General features: G+C 35.9%; 2 protein-coding genes across 9 annotated transcripts; one reads left to right on the top strand and one right to left on the bottom strand.

Annotated features, from left to right (window-relative positions):
• Positions 1 to 276: 276 nt before the first annotated feature.
• On the top strand, positions 277 to 7830 carry sephs1 (selenophosphate synthetase 1). 7 transcript variants are annotated; one of them, XM_048167738.1, is made up of 9 exons: positions 277 to 549; positions 2266 to 2506; positions 2787 to 2890; positions 3002 to 3109; positions 4290 to 4444; positions 4549 to 4639; positions 4720 to 4819; positions 4902 to 5114; positions 6774 to 7830. In XM_048167738.1, the coding sequence occupies exons 2-9, from the start codon at positions 2314 to 2316 to the stop codon at positions 6986 to 6988; spliced, it is 1179 nt and encodes a 392-aa protein (XP_048023695.1). In that variant the 5' UTR covers positions 277 to 549; positions 2266 to 2313; the 3' UTR covers positions 6989 to 7830. The 7 variants fall into 7 exon arrangements, with proteins under 7 accessions (XP_048023695.1, XP_048023692.1, XP_048023693.1 ...); XM_048167735.1 differs by having other exon boundaries at positions 278 to 549; positions 2262 to 2506; XM_048167736.1 differs by having other exon boundaries at positions 547 to 676.
• Positions 7831 to 7873: 43 nt separating this feature from the next.
• cpt1b (carnitine palmitoyltransferase 1B (muscle)) lies at positions 7874 to 19041 on the bottom strand. 2 transcript variants are annotated; one of them, XM_048167732.1, is made up of 19 exons: positions 18666 to 19026; positions 17346 to 17504; positions 17128 to 17267; positions 16617 to 16788; positions 16434 to 16535; positions 16088 to 16225; positions 15897 to 15974; positions 14088 to 14195; positions 13892 to 13976; positions 13585 to 13780; positions 12584 to 12769; positions 12232 to 12337; positions 12017 to 12133; positions 11684 to 11848; positions 11441 to 11575; positions 9469 to 9621; positions 9278 to 9391; positions 9085 to 9177; positions 7874 to 8295 (listed from the first exon to the last, which is right to left on the bottom strand). In XM_048167732.1, exons 2-19 carry the CDS (start codon positions 17484 to 17486, stop codon positions 8212 to 8214), a joined length of 2313 nt encoding a protein of 770 aa, XP_048023689.1. In that variant the 5' UTR covers positions 17487 to 17504; positions 18666 to 19026; the 3' UTR covers positions 7874 to 8211. The 2 variants fall into 2 exon arrangements, with proteins under 2 accessions (XP_048023689.1, XP_048023688.1); XM_048167731.1 differs by having other exon boundaries at positions 13585 to 13976; positions 18666 to 19041.
• Between the last annotated feature and the right edge of the window lie 574 nt (positions 19042 to 19615).

Raw genomic sequence — 19615 nt, 5'->3', positions numbered from 1 at the left:
TTGTTGACAGATTTTTAAGTTGTATATATCATAAAACTGATATATTTGCATTTGTGGATGTAGAATTTACAAAAACAAAATTAAATGTATAATAAAACATTCATCATCATTGAAACGATCATTTATTTAGTAACCAAAAATAATACTCATATAAAACAAAGACAAAAATCTGTAAATACTTATAAAACTGGCAAGACCACAGTAAAGTTTAAAGGTACAAACAAATGTGGACATTTTTTGTTGCCACACTCCGATCTCCTTTAAAGGGGAGGTGATTACGTCACGCGGGAAAGAAGGACCCTTATAGAACTTCGACTTTTTAATTAAAATATCTCCTCAGAACACTTATTAGCTTGAAATGATGTTCGGAATTAGCGTATCACTACATGAACAGTTAAAATAATCTTGTATGCATAATGAATATGGCGTCGTTCGTCAAGAAATAGAGTATTGAATTCAGTGTCAGTCTTTTCAGGCACATTTTCGAGGCGCCCTTTCTGCGCGCGGTGCATTGCGGGAACGTCGCGTCTCTTGTATCGAGCGAAACCGGTAAGCACAAACTGAACAGCACAATTAAAGGGGAAATGGGGCACGAATATAACTGTGCCACAATGCATTAAGTGTGAGGAGAGCTATCTAATTTATTCCAGTAGGAGACATAATCAGCAGAATTTGTGTAAAGTGCACCAAATAATTTTAATTCTATATTATTACTCTGTTGTGCACACTGCAATCATGGCGTGGGCGCTTTAAGGGTTAATTTTTTCCACCGCCGACATTTTTAGAAACACTTCGGCCGGCTTGCTTCTGTTATTAATATGGCTAATCGGTCTTTTTAAACGTTTTCTTTAAAGCATGCATACGTTATATTGTATATTAGATGTAACGAAATGTAATCGAGCAGCGGGAGGTGTTGCACTGGATCAGCGCGTGCAGCGGTATTAGTGATTCACTAGCGAATTGTTCATTTGACATGATTCTTTTTTTTAAAATGACTCATTCAAGCCGTTTGCCAGCGCATGTATAACTTTTATTGTTGATTATTCATTATCTTTGCATTCATAAATGTACATCTAAGAAGGCAAACTCTATTTTTTCGCTTTTAAAAGACAGCATTGCTAATTATCTAGCATAAGTAAAAAATGAGCAAACAATTCAGCAAACTGCTAACTTATATTTTGAATTTGTTTGCTGAACTAAGTTGCTCACTTGGGTAAAGTTGGTTTTATATTCGCACATTCGGACATCCGTATAGCCGATAGCCTTGTTAATCACACTACATTGGACATTCAGTGGACATTCACAAGTAAATATGCCATTATAACAATACTTGCCTATTTTGATCGACTGTGAAAAATGTTGTAAGTTGACAATCGTTGGTTGTCAATATCATGTCACTGCTTAAAATTCACAAACATTAATTTATTGCACATTTATTGGAAAGTCTGAATTTATCAGAAGTCCGAATGTGCGAATATAAAACCAACTTTACCCAAGTAAATTGCTCTGGGGTTTTTTTTTTCTTTTTTTTTCCTGCTGTCTTTACTCAAGTAGTTGGTGTCTTAATCGACATTATAAATTTAATGTATTTATTGTGCTCAATAATAATAAAAAAAGTTGCGCGGAGAACTTTGGGAGCTCTTGGGTGATGGATAAAAACGAGTCAAATATTTTCCCCCTGATTCAATGAACGAACTCTTCAAACGAATCGAATCACTAAAAAGAATCAGTCTTGAATAGTGAGCGCGCGCCACAGCAGTGCGTTTCGAACTGATCCAAGAGATCACAACATCATCATGCACTCATATATCTGTACATACATAAAATGCATTGCATGATCTGTTTTTAAAGATCCTATTATTTATCAGAAGAAATAAAGCATAAATAAAGAGCAGAATGCGTTAAATCCGTATGTTTGAGTGTTTTGTTTTTTATTCAGTTATGAGTCGGGCTGTTAAACAGAGTGATTCAGAGGGAGAGAAAAACGTTGCCATGTAAACAAAGGAGGATGTACAGTGAATTCAACTCATCAAGAGCTTTGAACATAGCTGATATATTTAAAGGGGAGGATCACCTCTGAGCATCAGTGCAAAGACATTTGTGCAAAACTTGCATTATTTTGATTCCTATTTAGGGTGAAACAGTAAAATACTATATTTATTATCACTGGATATTATATGTATGGATGTTGTTTGAATGATCTCTTTTAATGTCATAATTTTTTATGTTTACACACTAATGTTTGTTTCTTCTTTTTTCAGATAGCCATTCCCACAGTGTGAAGGAGGAGCGTGCCAGTGAAGTTTTTTAAACATGTCGGTGCGGGAATCTTTTAACCCAGAGAGTTATGATCTGGACAAGAACTTCAGACTAACACGCTTCACAGAGCTCAAGGGAACAGGTTGCAAAGTCCCTCAAGATGTGCTCCAAAAACTTCTAGAATCCCTGCAGGAAAACCATTATCAGGAAGATGAGCAGTTCCTTGGGGCTGTAATGCCCAGATTAGGTGCTTAACTGCACACACACACACATTTTTTAACATTTTTTAAAGCTATTTCATTAGTCTGGCCAGAGAAAAAGACAATTCCTTAAAAGAATTGTTCTCCAAAAAGAGAAAAATGTGTAATTTATATACTCTTTATTTAGACCTTGATGTAGTTTCTAAATCTTATATGAAATTTCAATTTTTCATGAGCAATTTTTTTATAGTTGCGTGAACCTTTAAGCTTCAACACTTCAGACAAACCATTAACCCTGTTTGAAATAACAATGTTTACTTCCAATAGGCATTGGTATGGACACCTGTGTGATTCCGTTGAGACATGGAGGATTGTCACTTGTGCAGACCACAGACTATATCTACCCCATAGTGGATGATCCATATATGATGGTAAATACTCACTTCAGAGTAACATTAAAGATTAAATGCATCAGATTGAAAATGTGCCACATTACATTTATTAACAACATTTTCCCCACTATGAATTCTCTTGGTTTTTAGGGGAGAATTGCTTGTGCCAATGTGCTGAGTGACCTGTACGCCATGGGTGTAACAGAATGCGATAACATGCTGATGCTCCTCGGTGTCAGCAACAAACTCACAGAGAAGGTGAGGCAGAGGAAAAAGCCTTGCGAAACTGATCTGTAAACATACAGGCAAGGTGTAGTTATTTTAAAGGGATAGTTCACCCAAAAATGAAGATATTTAGAAGAATGTCAGTAACCAAGCAGATCTCGCCCCCCCCATTGACTATCATAGTAGGAAAAATAAATACTATGATAGTCAATGGGGGTGAGATCTGCTTGGTTACTGACATTCTTCCAAATATCTTCCTTTGTGTTCAGCAAAACAAAGAGATTCATACAGGTTTGGAACAACACAAGGGTGAGTAAATGATGACAGAATTTTCATTTTTGGGTGAACTATCCCTTTAAGGAGTGGTTCGCCTAAAAATACAAATTTCTAAGGCCTCTAAATGATCAACATAATCAAAACTTTGATGAAAAACCTGTTGTACATAATCTGTCATCTAATTTGTTTTTTAGCATGTAAAAGATCTTTTAGTTTAATTCTAAAATCTGAAACCTGTGATTTGTATAAGTAAACATAAGGACGACTTTTACATTGTTTGTAATATTTCAAGATAAACACTTACTGGACGGAAGCATGCTTGTTTACTTGATTATCCATACTTCATTTTTTGGATAAACCATGTTTCAGTGCGAGTGTTAAACATAAATCAGGCTTTTGAGTAGGGCTGCAACGATTAATCGCGATTAATCGTTTGCAAAATAAATGTCTGTGTTTACATAATATACATGTGTGTGTTCTGTGTATAATAATTATGTATATATAAATACACACACATACAGGTATAAAGTTTAGAAATATATGCATGTATTATAAATATATATATTTATTTATATTTTATATTACATATAAACATAAATTTTTTATATATAAATATAACATTTTTCTTTTAATATATACATGAATGTGTGTGTATTTATATATACATAATTATTATACACAGAACACACACATATATATTACGTAAACACAGACTTTTATTTTGCAAAAGATTAATCACGATTAATGACCCCTCTCTGACCCCTTTATAGAAAGCAATTTAATTACCACTCAGGGCCCAGAAAGGTACTAAAGACATTGTTAAAATAGTCCATGTGACTGCAGTGGTTCAACCTTAATCTTAGGAAGCGACGAGAATACTTTTTTTGTGCAAGAGACAAAAATAATGATAAATAATCATGTGATATGTGTTTTGTAGGAGCGTGATAAGGTCATGCCGCTGGTCATCCAGGGGTTTAAGGATGCATCCGAGGAGGCGGGAACCTCAGTTACAGGTGGTCAGACTGTTATAAATCCTTGGATAGTCCTGGGAGGCGTGGCCACAACAGTGTGCCAACCTAATGAGTTCATTATGTAAGTGTCTCTAATTTATTTCTACTCTAGTCAGTTATTGATACTCAACTAATAGGTCTCTCCATTCCTGTAATTTTGTGCATGTGTGTTTCTGCGTGTTCTAGGCCAGATAATGCAGTACCAGGGGATGTGCTGGTTCTTACCAAACCACTCGGAACACAAGTGGCGGTCGCAGTGCATCAGTGGCTGGACATTGTAAGTGTTTTAGACATTTTTAATTACCCATTATAGCTTGAACAGCGTCTAACTGCTTTCTATCTTTCTTTCTGTCTCAGCCAGAGAAATGGAATAAGATAAAGTTGGTTGTCACTCAGGAGGATGTTGAACTGGCTTATCAGGAGGCCATGTTGAACATGGCTCGACTCAACAGAACAGGTCAGTACATGACACACGAGTGCGGCTCATGAATAAATTTCCAGCAAACGTTTGACTTTTGTCCATCTCAATTTCTGTCCAGCTGCCGGGCTGATGCACACCTTCAATGCACACGCAGCGACTGACATCACAGGGTTTGGGATCCTGGGTCACGCTCAGAACCTGGCGCGGCAACAGCGTACAGAGGTGTCCTTCGTCATTCACAACTTGCCAGTTCTTGCCAAAATGGCTGCCGTCAGCAAAGCTTGCGGAAACATGTTTGGCCTTATGCACGGCACCTGCCCAGAGACCTCAGGTATAAGATCTGATCTGCAGTGCACCTTTTTTTTTTTTTTTCTTGTGGCGGTAAACTGTACTGAGTTGTCTGAAAGTCTGAGACCTTTGAAGAAAATAATTTTACCCGTTTTATATTTTTACATAAATAAAACTTAAAAATAAAATTTAATTTAATTTCTAAATTTATATAAATATTCTGCATTTTAAATATAAAGAAACTAATAATAACACAAATCTAATCAATCAAATAGACTGAAAATCTAAAATATATTAATAAAAAAAAATAATGTAGCGTTTATAAAAAATAAAAAAAATGTAGGCATACAATACCATTCAAAAGTTTGGGGTCGAGAAGTTTTTTTATTATTATTATTATTATTTTTTTTTTATTATTTTTTTTTTTTATGTTTTTAAAAGAATTCTCTGATGCACACCAAGGCTGCACTGAATTAAAAAAAAAAAAAAAAAAAAAACAGTAAAAACTGTAATATTGTGAAATATCATTACAATTTAAAATGGCTGTTTTCTATCTGAATATATTTTAAAATGTAATTTATTTCTGTGATGTCAAAGCTGAATTTTCAGCATTATTACTCCAGTCTTCAGTGTCTAATGATCCTTCAGAAATTATTCTAAAATGCTGATTTGGTGCTCAAGAAACATTTCTTATTTTTGCTGCTTAATATTTTTCTGGAAACCATGATAAAAATTTTCAGGATTCTTAAATGAATAGAAAATTCAGAACAACAGCATTTGAAATAGTTATAGCTTTTCTTTTTCCTTTCAGAATTGTTTATTTCCAAGTTTAAATGGGGAGGCAATGTTTTCACTATGTTCTCAGATGTTTATATACCACTGTATGTGTATTTTATGCCTGTATTAAAGGGATAATTCACCCCAAAATTAAAATTCTGTCAATAATCACTCACCCACATGTTGTTTCAAACCCATAAGACTTTCGTTCATCTTCGGAACACAAATTACAATATTTTTGATGAAATCCGAGAGCTCTCTGACCCCTCCATAGACAGCAATTTAACTATCACTTTCAAGGTCCAGAAAGGTAGTTAAGACATCGTTAAAATGGTCCATGTGACTACAGTGTTTCAACCTTAATTTTATGAAGCAATGAGAATACTTTTTGTGCACAAAAAACAAACAAAAATAACAACTTCAACAATTTTTTTTCTCTTCGTTCAGACGTAGAACCTGGAAGCGCCGCACTGTGTTTACTATGTGAACGACGTAGGAGATTGACTTGGAAGAGAAAAAATTGTTGAATAAAGTCTTTATATTTGTTTGTTTTTTGTGCACAAAAAGTATTCTCGTCGCTTTATAATAATGAGGTTGAACCACTGTAGTCTCATTGACTATTTTAATGATGTTTTTACTACCTTTCTGGGTCTTGAAAGTGTTGGTTTAATTGCTGTCTATGGAGGAGTCAGACAGCTCTTGAATTTCATCAAAAATATCTTAAGTTGTGTTCTGAAGATGAACGAAGGTCTTACGGGTGTGGAACGACATGAGGGTGAGTAATTAATGACAGAATTTGTATTTTTGGATGAACTAACCCTTTAAAGTCTTCTTAATAAGCTATTATTACACATTTCAATTTAACCTTGCAAAAAGCAGCAATCTGAATCTTGCTTTTTTTCCCCCACTTTTTTTTTCTCTGTAGGAGGTTTGCTGATCTGTCTTCCACGTGAGCAAGCAGCCCGTTTTTGTGCCGAGATCAAATCTCCCAAGTACGGCGAGGGTCACCAGGCATGGATCATCGGCATCGTAGAGAAAGGCAACCGCACGGCACGCATCATCGACAAACCCCGCATCATCGAAGTCGCACCGCAGGTAGCCACGCAAAATGTCAACACCACCCCAGGAGCCACATCTTAAACCTGAGCGCCCATAACAGCTAGCGTACTCTAGCCTCACCTGAAAATATATCAGCGTAATGATATATAAAACATCTGCCCACCTTGGCCTTCTGGCAGATTCTACATGGACACGGTTATAAAGCAGAAGAACATTTAACGAAGAAAATTCAATTGCCTTTTTATGTCTATAGTTTTCTGTTACATTAACTGACCATGCACCCGATTGTGAGGCAGCTTCCAAGTAGAACGTATGAGTAATAGTATAATTCTTATCTGATACTGTTGATTACTTCCAGATATCTTCTGCTCGCACATCACCTGCGGTTTCATAAATAGCCTTGATGTGTTTTAGCACATTTCTTGTTTTCTTGTTAGTATGCACAACCCATGCGGTAGGTTACATCATAATCTTTGCCTCGAACAATAGTTAATGAAGCTGCAGTGACGAGGAAGAGTGTGTCAGGAAAGGATTGCTTTTTTTACTTTTGTATTATCCCTCGTGCGTCGGATAAAAAAAAAAAACCCTTCCTCACTGTTCGGTGGAAACTTTGTTGGACTGAAGGAATCCAAGGTTATACCTCTCTAATAAATCAAGACCTCGTATTCTGGGAAACGCACCCGTCTTTGACGGTGATGCTGGTGTTTCTCAAAGAATGTGCTAAATGTTGGAGATGCAGTTTATATTGTATGATATTCACTGTTTCACATGAACATCATTAGTTCTGTTCTGTGGTAGAGCTGTTTTTATATTCTGTACAAAGATCATTCTTTCTCGCTGTCTCTCATATTTGCTAATCATTATATATATATGCCTTGAAACCCCTCCAATAAATCTCAGATCTTTTTTTTAATTCTTGAAAAGATGTGTGTCTGATTGTGTGTGTGTTGGATGTTAAGACCCAGATTTTTATGTACAGCTTTTCTGTTTAATCAAGTGCAGGGTAAATTCAATATTTTAAAAGTGAATATGCACCAATTAATATTTACAGTCATTAGCCAAAGACTACATACTAAAATATTTACAATTAAATACAATAAAATTTGTACACATTTGTTTCCCCTCCCATTTTGCTCTAAAATATCTAAGTGCACCATTTTACTAAGCACATTCTTGCTTTAAATAACTACAATATATTTACAAGTTTATTTAATGCTAACATAACCTAATATTTGCTCTTTGTGGTGTTTGTTCAGATTATTGTAAAACTCTTGCTTTCAATTTGCGTCAGCCATTTATAGGAGTCACATCTTCTTCTCTTTCAGGTTGAATAGAGCTCTTATGTCCAGCATGGCCTGTCTGATATTCTGGCCAAAGCGGAACGAGTCCTGAGGACAGGGAGGAAAAGATAGTGTAAGATAAGGAGCAGATTCAGAAGTGTGAAATAGTGATAGTAAATCATCATATTTACCATTCAGAATAATTCTTTTTAAAGAATTTATATTTAAATCCATTTAATCCAGAATGTTCTTAAAAAATTCACTTTAGAAAGACATGAGGTTGAATAAATGATGATTTTTTTTAATCTTTTTTATTTTTTAGATTAACTTTTAGATAAACTGGATCACTGTGATGGTTTTTTTTTTTTTTTAAGCTTGTTTGGTCCACATCTGAAATTTGGATTATTACAAAAGTTGTTCACACCAAAAACTATAAGTTTTTTTCCTAAATTAAAATGCTAAATCGTATTCTCAAAATGGCAGCTCAGATGATGAAACAAATGTTCAATGCATTTTAATTTTTTCATTCGATGAAGTATAAAATATAACTAAAATAAAATAGAATTTGTGTTTGATATTTAATTTTCATTATAACCCTGTAATAATCTTTTTTTTTTTTCATTCTGATAAATAAAACAAAAATCCTTCCTATTTTGACACACGTGTTTCAATTGCATTGAAAAAAAAATTACGTTACACAAAATCTAACAGTAGCGTGTGCTCACATAAAACATATCGTCCATTGGTGTGGACGCTAATATAGTTATTGATTATAGTTATGATTCTTGGTGTGAACGAGGCCATAACAAGGGTCTATATTTGAATAATGTGTGGCCTTTATGTATCATCTGTTCTCAAAGTAGTTATGAAAAATGCCAGAGTTTTAAATTCTCTTACCGTCTCAGGGCTGGAGAACTTGCTGGAAATGTGGAATGTGATGAGATTCTCGCCGACAATGATGTAAGAAACACCGTAACCGTCATCAGCAACCTGCATATAAAGAATTATGAATCAAAACTGGTCAAATATTTGGGTATATTCATTTACTGAACTCAATGACATGTTGTGTACTGTAGGGGGAGACACTCACAGGCCCAAAGCCGCCTCCTGCTCCCACGTACTTGGGAAACTTCTGAATGTCGATGAGATTGAGCTGCTGTTGAGGGGTCTGACTGGTGGAGAGACGCCAAGGCTCAGACAAAACCTATCAAAAGAAGGTGTCCTTGAGACTTCAGCTAAATTAAACGGGGAGGTCATATGTATAAACAGACTTGCACTCACCTGTTTGAGGAAGGGTGAGTCTATGCCCATTACTTTGGACACAATGTAGAGGCAGAAGAGATGCCGGTCGATCCCGGCTCCTGTCATAGCCAGACGGTACATGTTCTGATGTTTCTCAGCAGCAATTTTGAAGAGTTCTAACCTCTGCTCATTCTGGTAAACAAGAAAAGGTCAGACAAGTTAATAACAATATCACTTAGAAGAAGATTCAAACAAATGCAGATTTTTTCCAAATCAAATCTTATACAGGTGCTGGTCATATAATTAGAATATCGTCAAAAGTTCATTTTTTTTTATTGTAAATTATTTTTAAAAATGAAACTTTCATATATTCTAGATTCCCTACATGTAAAGTAAAACATTTCAAAAGTTTTTTTTTTTTTTAATTTTGATGATTAGAGCATACAGCTCATCAAAGTCCAAAATCCAGTATCTCAAAATATTAGAATATTTCCTAAGATCAATCAAAAAATGGATTTTCAAAACAGAAAAGTTCAAGTTCTTTAAAGTATGTTCATTTGTACACTCAATACTTGGTCGGCAGCACATAATACAGCAAATGACTTGCTCTAGCACAAAGTTACAGCATCAGTGAAGTGTGGCATGGAAGTGATCAGCCTGTGGCACTGCTGAGGCACTATTGAGCCTTCAGATCATCTGTATATTGTTGGATCGACTGTTTCTCATCTTTCTCTTGAAAATATCCCATAGATTCAGGGGTCAGGCATGTTGGCTGGCCAATAAAGCACAGTAATATCATGGTCAGCAAACCACTTGGAAGTGGTTTTTGCACTGTGGGCAGGTGCTAAAGTCCTGCTGGAAAAGGAAATCAGCATCTCCATAAAGCTTGTCAGCAGATGGAAGCATAAAGTGCTCCAAAATCTCCTGGAAGATGGCTGCATTGACTTTGCACTTGATAAAACACAATGGACCAACACCAGCAGACGTCACAGCCCCCCAAATCATTACTAACTTCAGAAACTTCCCACTAGACTTCAAGCAGCTTGGATTCTGTGCCTCTCCAGTCTTCCTTCAGACTCTGGGACCATGATTTCAACATGAAATGCAAAATTTACTTTTATCTGAAAAGAGGACTTTCGACCACTGTTCACTGTCCAGTTATTTTCTCCTTAGCCCAGGTAAGATGCTTCTGACGTTGTTTCTGTTTCAGAAGTGGCTTGGTAGTCCTTTTCCTGAAGATGTCTGAGTGTGGTGACTCTTGATGCGCTGACTCCGGCTTCATTTGACTCATTGTGAAGCTCACCCAAGTGTTTGAATCGGCTTTACTTGACAGTATTCTCAAGCTTGTGGTCATCCCTGTTGCTTGTGCACCTTTGCCTACCCAATTTCTTCCTTCTAGTCAACTTTGCATTTAATATGCTTTGATACATCACTCTGTAAACAGCCACCACATTCAGTAATGACCTTCTGTGACTTACTCTCTTTGTGGAGGGTGTCAATGATTGTCTCCTGGACCATTGCCAAGTCAACAGTCTTCCCCATTAGTGTGGTTTCAAAGAACAAGAGATACCCAGAATTTATACTGTAGGGATGGTCATTTAATGAAACTCAAATGTAAATATTCTAATATTTTGAGATACTGGATTTTGGACTTTCATTAGCTGTACGCTCTAATCAACAAATTAAAAAAAAAAAAACTTTTGAAATGTTTTACTTTACATGTAGGGAAACTAGTATAAATGAAAGTTTCATTTTTTTAAAAACTTTTTCACGATATTCTAATTATATGACCAGCACCTGTATGTGCTGATTTAAAGGTGCACCCAGTCAGTTTATATTCCACCGGATGTTTCAACGTGGTCATGAACAATACTGACAAAATGTGAATGCAGCATTATACAAAAACAAAAGTTGTCATCTATTAATGTTTATTCTAACTTTTAAAATGGCACTGTTACTCAACTTTCTAGATATGACCTCTGGGTTGGGTCTGTAAATATATTGCTCTCACCGTTATGCTCTCGTCGTCCATTGCTTTCACAAACGCAGTGGACTCGCAGGTGCATGAGCGCACGGTTTCCGTCCGGCCCTCACGGAACATGCGTGTCATGGAGGATTCATAAGTCAGACAGAATTCACCCTTGTCCTACACCAACAAAACAAAAAATGAACTTTATTAAAGAATTTATTCACAATATACAGACACATTTTTGCAGAGGGACATATATGTACAGTACATATGTGTGTCTTGTACCCTGTATTGAGCTAGTTGCAGTGCCAGCTGGATAAAAGCATCTGGACTTGTTCTGCATTTCTTTATCAGGCCCTTCCCAAACTCGTTAAATAAGCAGCCATGGAAATCCACATCGTCAGCAATTCCCTTTGCAATCATGTACGAACCTTCAATAATCTCCTGGCACTGAGAGAGACATAAGGAACTTTAATCAGTTAACAATGTAGAAATGATCTTACAGCTATCAGGGTGTATAATAATAAATCATCTTGGATAAAATTAAAATTAGTTAAATCTGTCCATCTTTAAAATGAAAAACCATGTCAAGAACTAAAATGTAAAGGTAATTCATACCGCTTTTGGGATGTCCCACTGTAGTCTAGTAGGGGGCACCAGGCTTTTGTTGATGTCTCCTTTGCAGTGTCCCTCTGCAGTATATCCCAGGTGGAAACAGTCTGTGGCCAAAACATACTAAACAGAAAGTTGTAATGGATGTTATTTCTTACAGCCGATTAGTGTAATTTAGAAATAAATATATTTAAAATTATAATTATAATAACTATGTTTACCTCCCACATATGTCCAATGATAGGGGAGTCAGCCCATGAATGCTCAGTGTTGACGCCCAATTTACCGTTCTTGTAGACGATCAAAGTGAAAGATTTATCAAACCACCTGACATGTGCGAGAAGATTGTTCAGTTAATGTACATTTCTATTTGTTTAAATTAGAAATGTCACATTCGCAACTAACTGAAATAAGTTTGCTGAAGTACTAAAATGACTAAAACTAAAAATGAAATAAAATAAAATAAAGCTAAATAGAAATATAAAAATAAAAATGCCAAAAGCACATTACAAAATTACTAAAAACCTGAGCTAAAAATATATTAAATGATACTGAAACAATACTGGTTCCTACCTGTCGTAGCACTTTCCATGCAGTAGAGATTTGGCGTAGAGGTCCAGGGATCGTATGTTCTCTGGATCATATCCATGCGCCTCATCATCCAGGGTCAGGAAAAAAGCAGCCGTCTCAATGGCCTCCAGAGAAGCCCGGTTGACACCGTCCCTGAAATACTTTAAACGTGCCCTGGCCCAAGGAACCCTGCATGAGTGTTAAAGGGTTAGTTCACCCAAAAGTGAAATTTCTGTCATTACTCACTCTCAAACCGGCAAGACCTTTATTCATCATCGGAATACAAATTAAGATATTTTTGATGAAATTCGAGTTTTTTTTTTTCTCCCATAGAAAGTAACTAATTTAACCACATTGAAGGTCCAGAGAAGTAGTAAAGACATTGTTAAAATAGTCCACGTGACTACAGTGTTTCAAACTTAATGTTAGAATACTTTTTGTGTGCAAAAACAAAACAAAAATAACAACTTTATTCAAAAAAATGTCCTTATTTTACACAAAAAGTGTTCTCGTTGCTTGATAACATTATGATTGAACCACTGTAGTCACATTAACTGTTTTAACAATGTCTTTACTACTTCTCTGGACCTTGAATGACAGTAATTACATTGCTTTCTATAATGGGGGATAAAAAAAAAACCTCTTGGATTTCATCAAAAATATCTTAGTTTGTGTTCTGAAGATGAATGAAGGTCTTGCGGGTTTGATACAACATGGGGGTGAGTAATTAATGACAGAAATTTCATTTTTGGGTGAACTATCCCTTTAAAGAAGAAGATTTCTTTATCTTTATTTCTTAAGATAACTTTTTTGCCTCTGTTTTTTAAATACATTTAATTTACAAAAATATTCATGTTCCTACATTGTTATTATATACTACTACTACTACTATTACTTAAATATTTTATCAATATAAAATATTTTTCTTTGAACTGTCTGAAGAACCCAGTTTGAAAAGCCCTGGTTTAGTACACAGTCTCAAGACTATATTGCAAGGTCTTCACCTGTTCCCAGCAGTCAGAGAAGGGAGCTTGATCTCTCCAGGTTGAGGTTCAGATTTGTCATCCAGGATACGTTGAAACTGCAACTCAAGCTCTGAGGGCCAAAGGTGGCGACCACCATAGTACAACCACACCTTAAAGAAACGGCCTCGATGGTACACCACCAAGTGCTTCCTGTCCTTCAGATGCTGCACAAAATCTGAGCATAAACAAAGGCGTGTGAGAAACCATGAAATAAGCATCCATGAATCTCTAGGCCTATCATCTATAGTCAAATAGTATGTAAAACATAAATGAAAAATGTCTTTACCAGTCTCAATTCCAGGGATACGAGTGGTGTTGAACATCCTCTCATACTGAAAAGAGCACATAGGGACAATCCCAAGAGCTCTCAGCTGAGAAGAAAGAACAGCGAACATGATGGGAAACTTTCTACTATTTATTTTTGCATGTGTCTCAATGTAATGGATGGAAAAACTATTTTTATGTGTTGTATGTGTCTGTACCGGGGTAAGTTCTCCTCGCTCTAGTTTTCGGCGATACTGCAGCATGGCATGAACTACATTTCCTGCTCGTGCAGCCTGTCTCTGTGTTGGGATCACATAGAGGAAGTCCTGACAGACAGAGAGTGAGAGTTATGAATATAGAAAGTTATATTAAACAAAGCTATAAAAAACAAAACTCAACCACAAACAAACAACTTAAATGGTTAGTTCACCCAAAAATGAAAATAATGTCATTTATTACTCACCCTCATGCCGTTCCACACCCGTAAGACCTTCGTTAATCTTCAGAACACAAATTACGATATTTTTGTTGAAATCCGATGGCTCAGTGAGGCCTGCATAGCCAGCAATGACACTTCCTCTCTCAAGATCCATTAATGTACTAAAAACATATTTAAATCAGTTCATGTGAGTACAGTGGTTCAATATTAATATTATAAAGCGACGAGAATATTTTTTGTCCACCAAAAAAAACTAAATAACGTCTTATTTAGTGATGGTCGATTTCAAAACGCTGCTTCATGAAGCTTCAGAGCATTATGAATCTTTTGTGTCGAATCAGTGGTTCGGAGTGCCAAAGTCACGTGATTTCAGCAGTTTGGAGGTTTGACACGTGATCCGAATCATGATTCGACACAAAAGATTAATAACACTCCGAAGCTTCATGAAGCAGTGTTTTGAAATCGGCCATCACTATATAAGTTGTTATTTTGTTTTTAGGCGCACCAAAAATATTCTCGTCGCTCTGTAATATTAATATTGAACCACTGTACTCATATGAACTGATTTAAATATGTTTTTAGTAAATTAATGGATCTTGAGAGAGGAAATGTCATTGCTGGCTATGGAGGCCTCACTGAGCCATCAGATTTCAACAAAAATATCTTAATTTGCGTTCCGAATATTATCAAAGATATTACGGGTGTGGAACGGCATTAGAATGAATTATAAATGACATTATTTTCATTTTTGGGTGAACTAACCTTTAAATGTTTATGAACTTCAACTGTTTTTTTTTTTCCATAGTTAGTCAGCAGGTGGCGCCATTGTTTTTATTTCAGTTGATATGAATTTCAACAGCGTTTAAAAAATTATTTCGATGGTCTACTTTATATTTTCTACTAATAAGTAACTTTGCAACTACATGTCAACTAACTCTCATTAGAGTATTAGTAGACTGTCTACTTAATATCTGATAACACAATATTTTGATGCTCCTGTAATAGACATACTAAGTAACATTGCAAGCAGGTCCACCTATTCTACTAACCTGAACCCTACCACCTAAACCTAACAATCTACAGTCTACTAATAATCTAATGAGAGTTAGTTGACGTTATTTGCAAAGTTACTTATAGTTAGTAGAATGTCTAAAGTGGACCATGCATCGAAATACAGTGTTTAAATAAACCGAAATTTATGTTTGAGTACCTGTTAGAGATGCTATTTATTTTGTCACCTTTAAAAAAAAAGATCACAATTGGACTTTTTGTGGGTCTTTTATGCTGGTGTACTCCTTAAAATGAACTTTTAACAAACTTGTAATGATTCAAAAATAACAGTTTTCTCTTCTGGGAAAACAAATCAAAATAATACCAATTTTTGTCCAATTAAATGTCAATCAAACCTGTGTCTGAGTGGTAATGGCAAGTAACAAATCATGCTTCACGGCCTTGATGTAAATGAAAGGTCATTAATTAAAAATAAATAGACGAGCCTTTTGATTTGTACCACCCCAACTTCATGTTTCATTAGAAGTAGGCCTACACTCACCAACCCATGTCAAGGGTGATTTCAATTCATGCTCACCATTGTGTAAAAGTTGCTGTTGACCATGATGGGGTCGCGTCCTCTCAGGTAGATATACTCCTCCCACCAGTCACTCACCTGTTAATACACAGAATAACATGTCTGTTAGTTAGCCAGCATTTATAAGAAGGGTTGATTTATAATGATGTATAGTCCACTCATGTAGAAGATCTCTAGCTTTGTTTACTTACATAATTCGTGGCCCACCAGGATTTGAGTTTGAGGTGTTTTTGGAATTTGGGGGCAGGGTCCTTTTTGAAGTCGTTAGCGACAATTTCCATCTGTTTATATTGCTCATCATCCAGAAGAGGTCGAACTGATTCTAGATACTAAAACAATGAAGAGAACATATCATATAAAGGAAAATAGCCAAAGCAGAGTGTAATGTTTAATCATACACAGAATACTGAAAAGTGAATCTCAAGGAAATCATGTAATATTTCAACCCAACCTTTCGATTATAGGGTAAAATGTGACTAGCATTAACTCTTGATAACATTATATTTATTAGACTCATGACATCTGATGATATTTTACCCTGCTGATTGTGTCATCAATGCTCGGTACTGGCAGATGGGGCAGAGATGCCTGAAAGCTGTAGAGCAACGGCCGCCGACCAGACAACAGCTTTACGAGACTCTAAAACAGACCAAATAATTCATAAATCTAACTGATTTTTAAACTGCATTATCCCTAAATTTTATTTTATGGAAGACGCACCAGCCAGATTTTAGTAGAGAAGCTCATTTTGCCATGTGACTCAAAGATCCAGCCGTGATAGGACAGGAGAGCTTTCAGGATGTACCGCAGAAGGAAGATGAAAGATAACCAAAGGCCTGTGGCAAACAGGATGGCACTCAACACCATCTGAGTCTGAACGGTCATGAATTCACTGCAAGGGAAAATATAAAAAGTATTTCAAATAACTGTGTCTGATGTATCAATAATATTATTAAAATAATGAATATGAACGTAAAAATATATTATTAAACGATGATAATAATAATAATATAATTTTAAACACATACACAAACACAGATAAATGGTTTCATATGATCAGAAAATTATATATTCAAAACCAAAAAGATCATTTGCATGCCATCTATACAGAGTACATCTTTCATGTCGCTGCTTTAGTCAAGCACGATGCCGGCTACAATTTATGCATCCGTGTCTATATATAACCATCATGGTCATACCTGAAGTTTCCATAAATGTGTTAGGAAGTTACCTCACTGGTAGAGATGTCTTGATCCTTTCAATCATGCCCATGGAGGGGTCGATCCTGGCATACATGGTGCTCATTATCGCAATAACTACAATTAGCCAGCTGGAGGGACTGGCGGGGTACACACCCGTGAGAACACTGTTCTACTCAAGACAAAATAAAATAAAAATGTAACCTTCATTGATCGATTGATTGGTTGATTGATTGATTGATTGATTCACCTTGAAGCGGATGGCACGTTTCTTCCATGATGTTACTCCAGATATGTAGATGTGTTTGAGAACCTCACGGCTCAACTGTAGGTCTATGCCATCCGGTGTGACCGTGAACTGAAATGCCACTGCCTGATGAGCCTCTGCCATTATACAGGCTCAGAATGCCTGAGGAATGAGACAAGCCATATTAAAATATATTTTGCAGACACAAAGTTTATGCTATGTTTACATGCCATTTTAGCTCGGATGGTGTAGTCTATAGTGGAAAGATCTGGGCTACTAAGTGAAAGGTTACACAACGGGTAACCGATGGATTATCACCATTGTGACACTTGACCTCAAGTTGAATGTTCCTGTGATCAGTATATTGTAAGTCACTGCGGAAACAAACATCATATAACTTAATAATAATTAAAAAGAACTTCTTAAAAAGAACTTAAAGTCCTCAAATTATAATAAAATTCAAGGAATTTATGTCCTTATAGAAGGCTTGAGGTTGAAACATGGCAGGGGAAATTTATGAACTGGAGAATTATTAAAATCCATCACCACTGTGTCATTTCACCTCAGGTTGCTCCAGGGAGAATGTGACTTTAATAAGTCTCCTGTAAGATTCTGCTAAAATGGGTTTATTAGAACAAAAAATGGGTTTATTAGAAGAACCTATATAGGAACCTAAAGGACATGTATCGCTCTGAAGTCACAGAGGTCAGTTATGCTGTGACACTGTCAAGCTTATGTTTCTTTTTCCATGTCATATGACTGCAGCCAGAAGAAGTGGGACAAAGTTGAACAGTCAGAAATAACCTAAGAGGACATCTGGGAGGGCTGTGCTCTTACTTGATGAAGTTTCAGTGACACTGGCCAAAACACACGTGACATCTGACGCAAGACTGAGGAGATTTTGTTTTATAGAATATGCATTTTATATTATAAAAATAGATGTTTTTATATTAAATTTGACATAGAACCTTTCAACCAATAGTTTGCTATTTCTGTGAACTGCAAATTTTGTCTAACACATAATAGGATAATATAAACAATATGTACACTTCAAAAACCAGAATGTTATAACAATAAAAAGCATGTTTAAAAGTTGTACCTTAGGTAACCTTTAACAGTGCCTAAATATGTACTACATGGAAAATATTTATGTTATAACCAAAATAATAATTCATACTTGGAGGCAAAAATGTAATAAAGCTGTAAAATTAGACAAGACAAACTCTGATGCAACTACACAAAACTCAGTTTGAGGCAATATCAAGCAGAATGTTTCAGAGTGTCTCTAAAGTTTTAATAAGAAATATAACAAATTTACATTACCTGCAATGCAACGTGACAGCAAAACAGTGTAAGTCAGATGAAACTCAGTGGATAAAAAGATCCAATTTTCTCTTAGTAGAGCTGGAATGTCCTCAGTGGAAGTCAATTGTTCTTTACTCTTGTGCCCTTCAGTCGACTCCTCATGCACTCTGGGAGGAAGTCTGTTGCTCAGTGACTAGTTATCTCCTCTTCTACTCAAACTTTCTCCTCTCCCTCCCTCCCTCTCTGTTTTCCTTTATTTTGCAAGTTGCCTTTTTTCTACGAGTGTTTGCTTTCTTCTTGTATGTTCTAAACTACCTGTTACATAGTGGCCCTCATAAATGCACGCTCCCTCTCTCGTTCTGTGTATGTGTAACTGGATACTCTCGAGGCAGAGTCAAACTGGTGGCTGTACTGTAAGTACACACTGTATGATCAAACACAGGCCCAAATCTTGTGCAGCTGGAAATATCCCACGGCTACATGCCAGAGCACTTTGACGACAGAGACTGAGAGACCTTATGTACATGTTGGGATGTGTCTTTGTAAAATATCCATGAAATGAGGTTTGTTATGTAATAGGTCAGACATCTTAAACACACGCTTTTTAATACTGAATAACAAGGAACTTGAAGAACATTAGCACTGTACATTTGTAGAGTACTTTTTTTTAAAAATAAAATGTGAGTGGCACTTACCTGTCCAAAACCTGCTGCCATGATGCCAGTGTGTTTTTATGTGGTTGCTTACTGACTCAAAAAAGTCCACCCCTGCTACTGTGGTCTCTGTTATGGCTTGGTTGCTCCAATGTAAATCAATGCATAATCATAATTATGATTTCCTAGAAAAGTAATAGCATGCCTCTCCTCAAGATTTCGGAATCATTCATGTCCACAGCATAAACAGTTCAGGAAGAGTTACATACATTTTTTTTAAATTTAATTTCTGAAAATTTTTAATCCAAAATAAAG

The sequence above is a fragment of the Megalobrama amblycephala genome, linkage group LG19 (assembly GCF_018812025.1).
Source record: "Megalobrama amblycephala isolate DHTTF-2021 linkage group LG19, ASM1881202v1, whole genome shotgun sequence".
NCBI classification, from domain to species: Eukaryota; Metazoa; Chordata; class Actinopteri; order Cypriniformes; family Xenocyprididae; genus Megalobrama; species Megalobrama amblycephala.
The sequence above is the reverse complement of the archived record's forward strand: the minus strand, read 5'-3'. Positions and strand labels throughout refer to the sequence as shown.

Excerpts from the sequence above, each read along its gene's own strand:
- sephs1 (XM_048167738.1), top strand. The coding sequence starts at position 2,314 with ATGTCGGTGCGGGAATCTTTTAACCCAGAGAGTTATGATCTGGACAAG. Across the intron at positions 2,891-3,001 it reads TGGATGATCCATATATGATG|GGGAGAATTGCTTGTGCCAA; the intron begins GTAAATACTCAC and ends CTTGGTTTTTAG. Across the intron at positions 4,820-4,901 it reads GGCTCGACTCAACAGAACAG|CTGCCGGGCTGATGCACACC; the intron begins GTCAGTACATGA and ends ATTTCTGTCCAG.
- cpt1b (XM_048167731.1), bottom strand. The coding sequence starts at position 17,486 with ATGGCAGAGGCTCATCAGGCAGTGGCATTTCAGTTCACGGTCACACCG. Across the intron at positions 16,789-17,127 it reads AAGACATCTCTACCAGTGAG|TGAATTCATGACCGTTCAGA; the intron begins GTAACTTCCTAA and ends TTTCCCTTGCAG. Across the intron at positions 8,296-9,084 it reads AGTTCTCCAGCCCTGAGACG|GACTCGTTCCGCTTTGGCCA; the intron begins GTAAGAGAATTT and ends CCCTGTCCTCAG.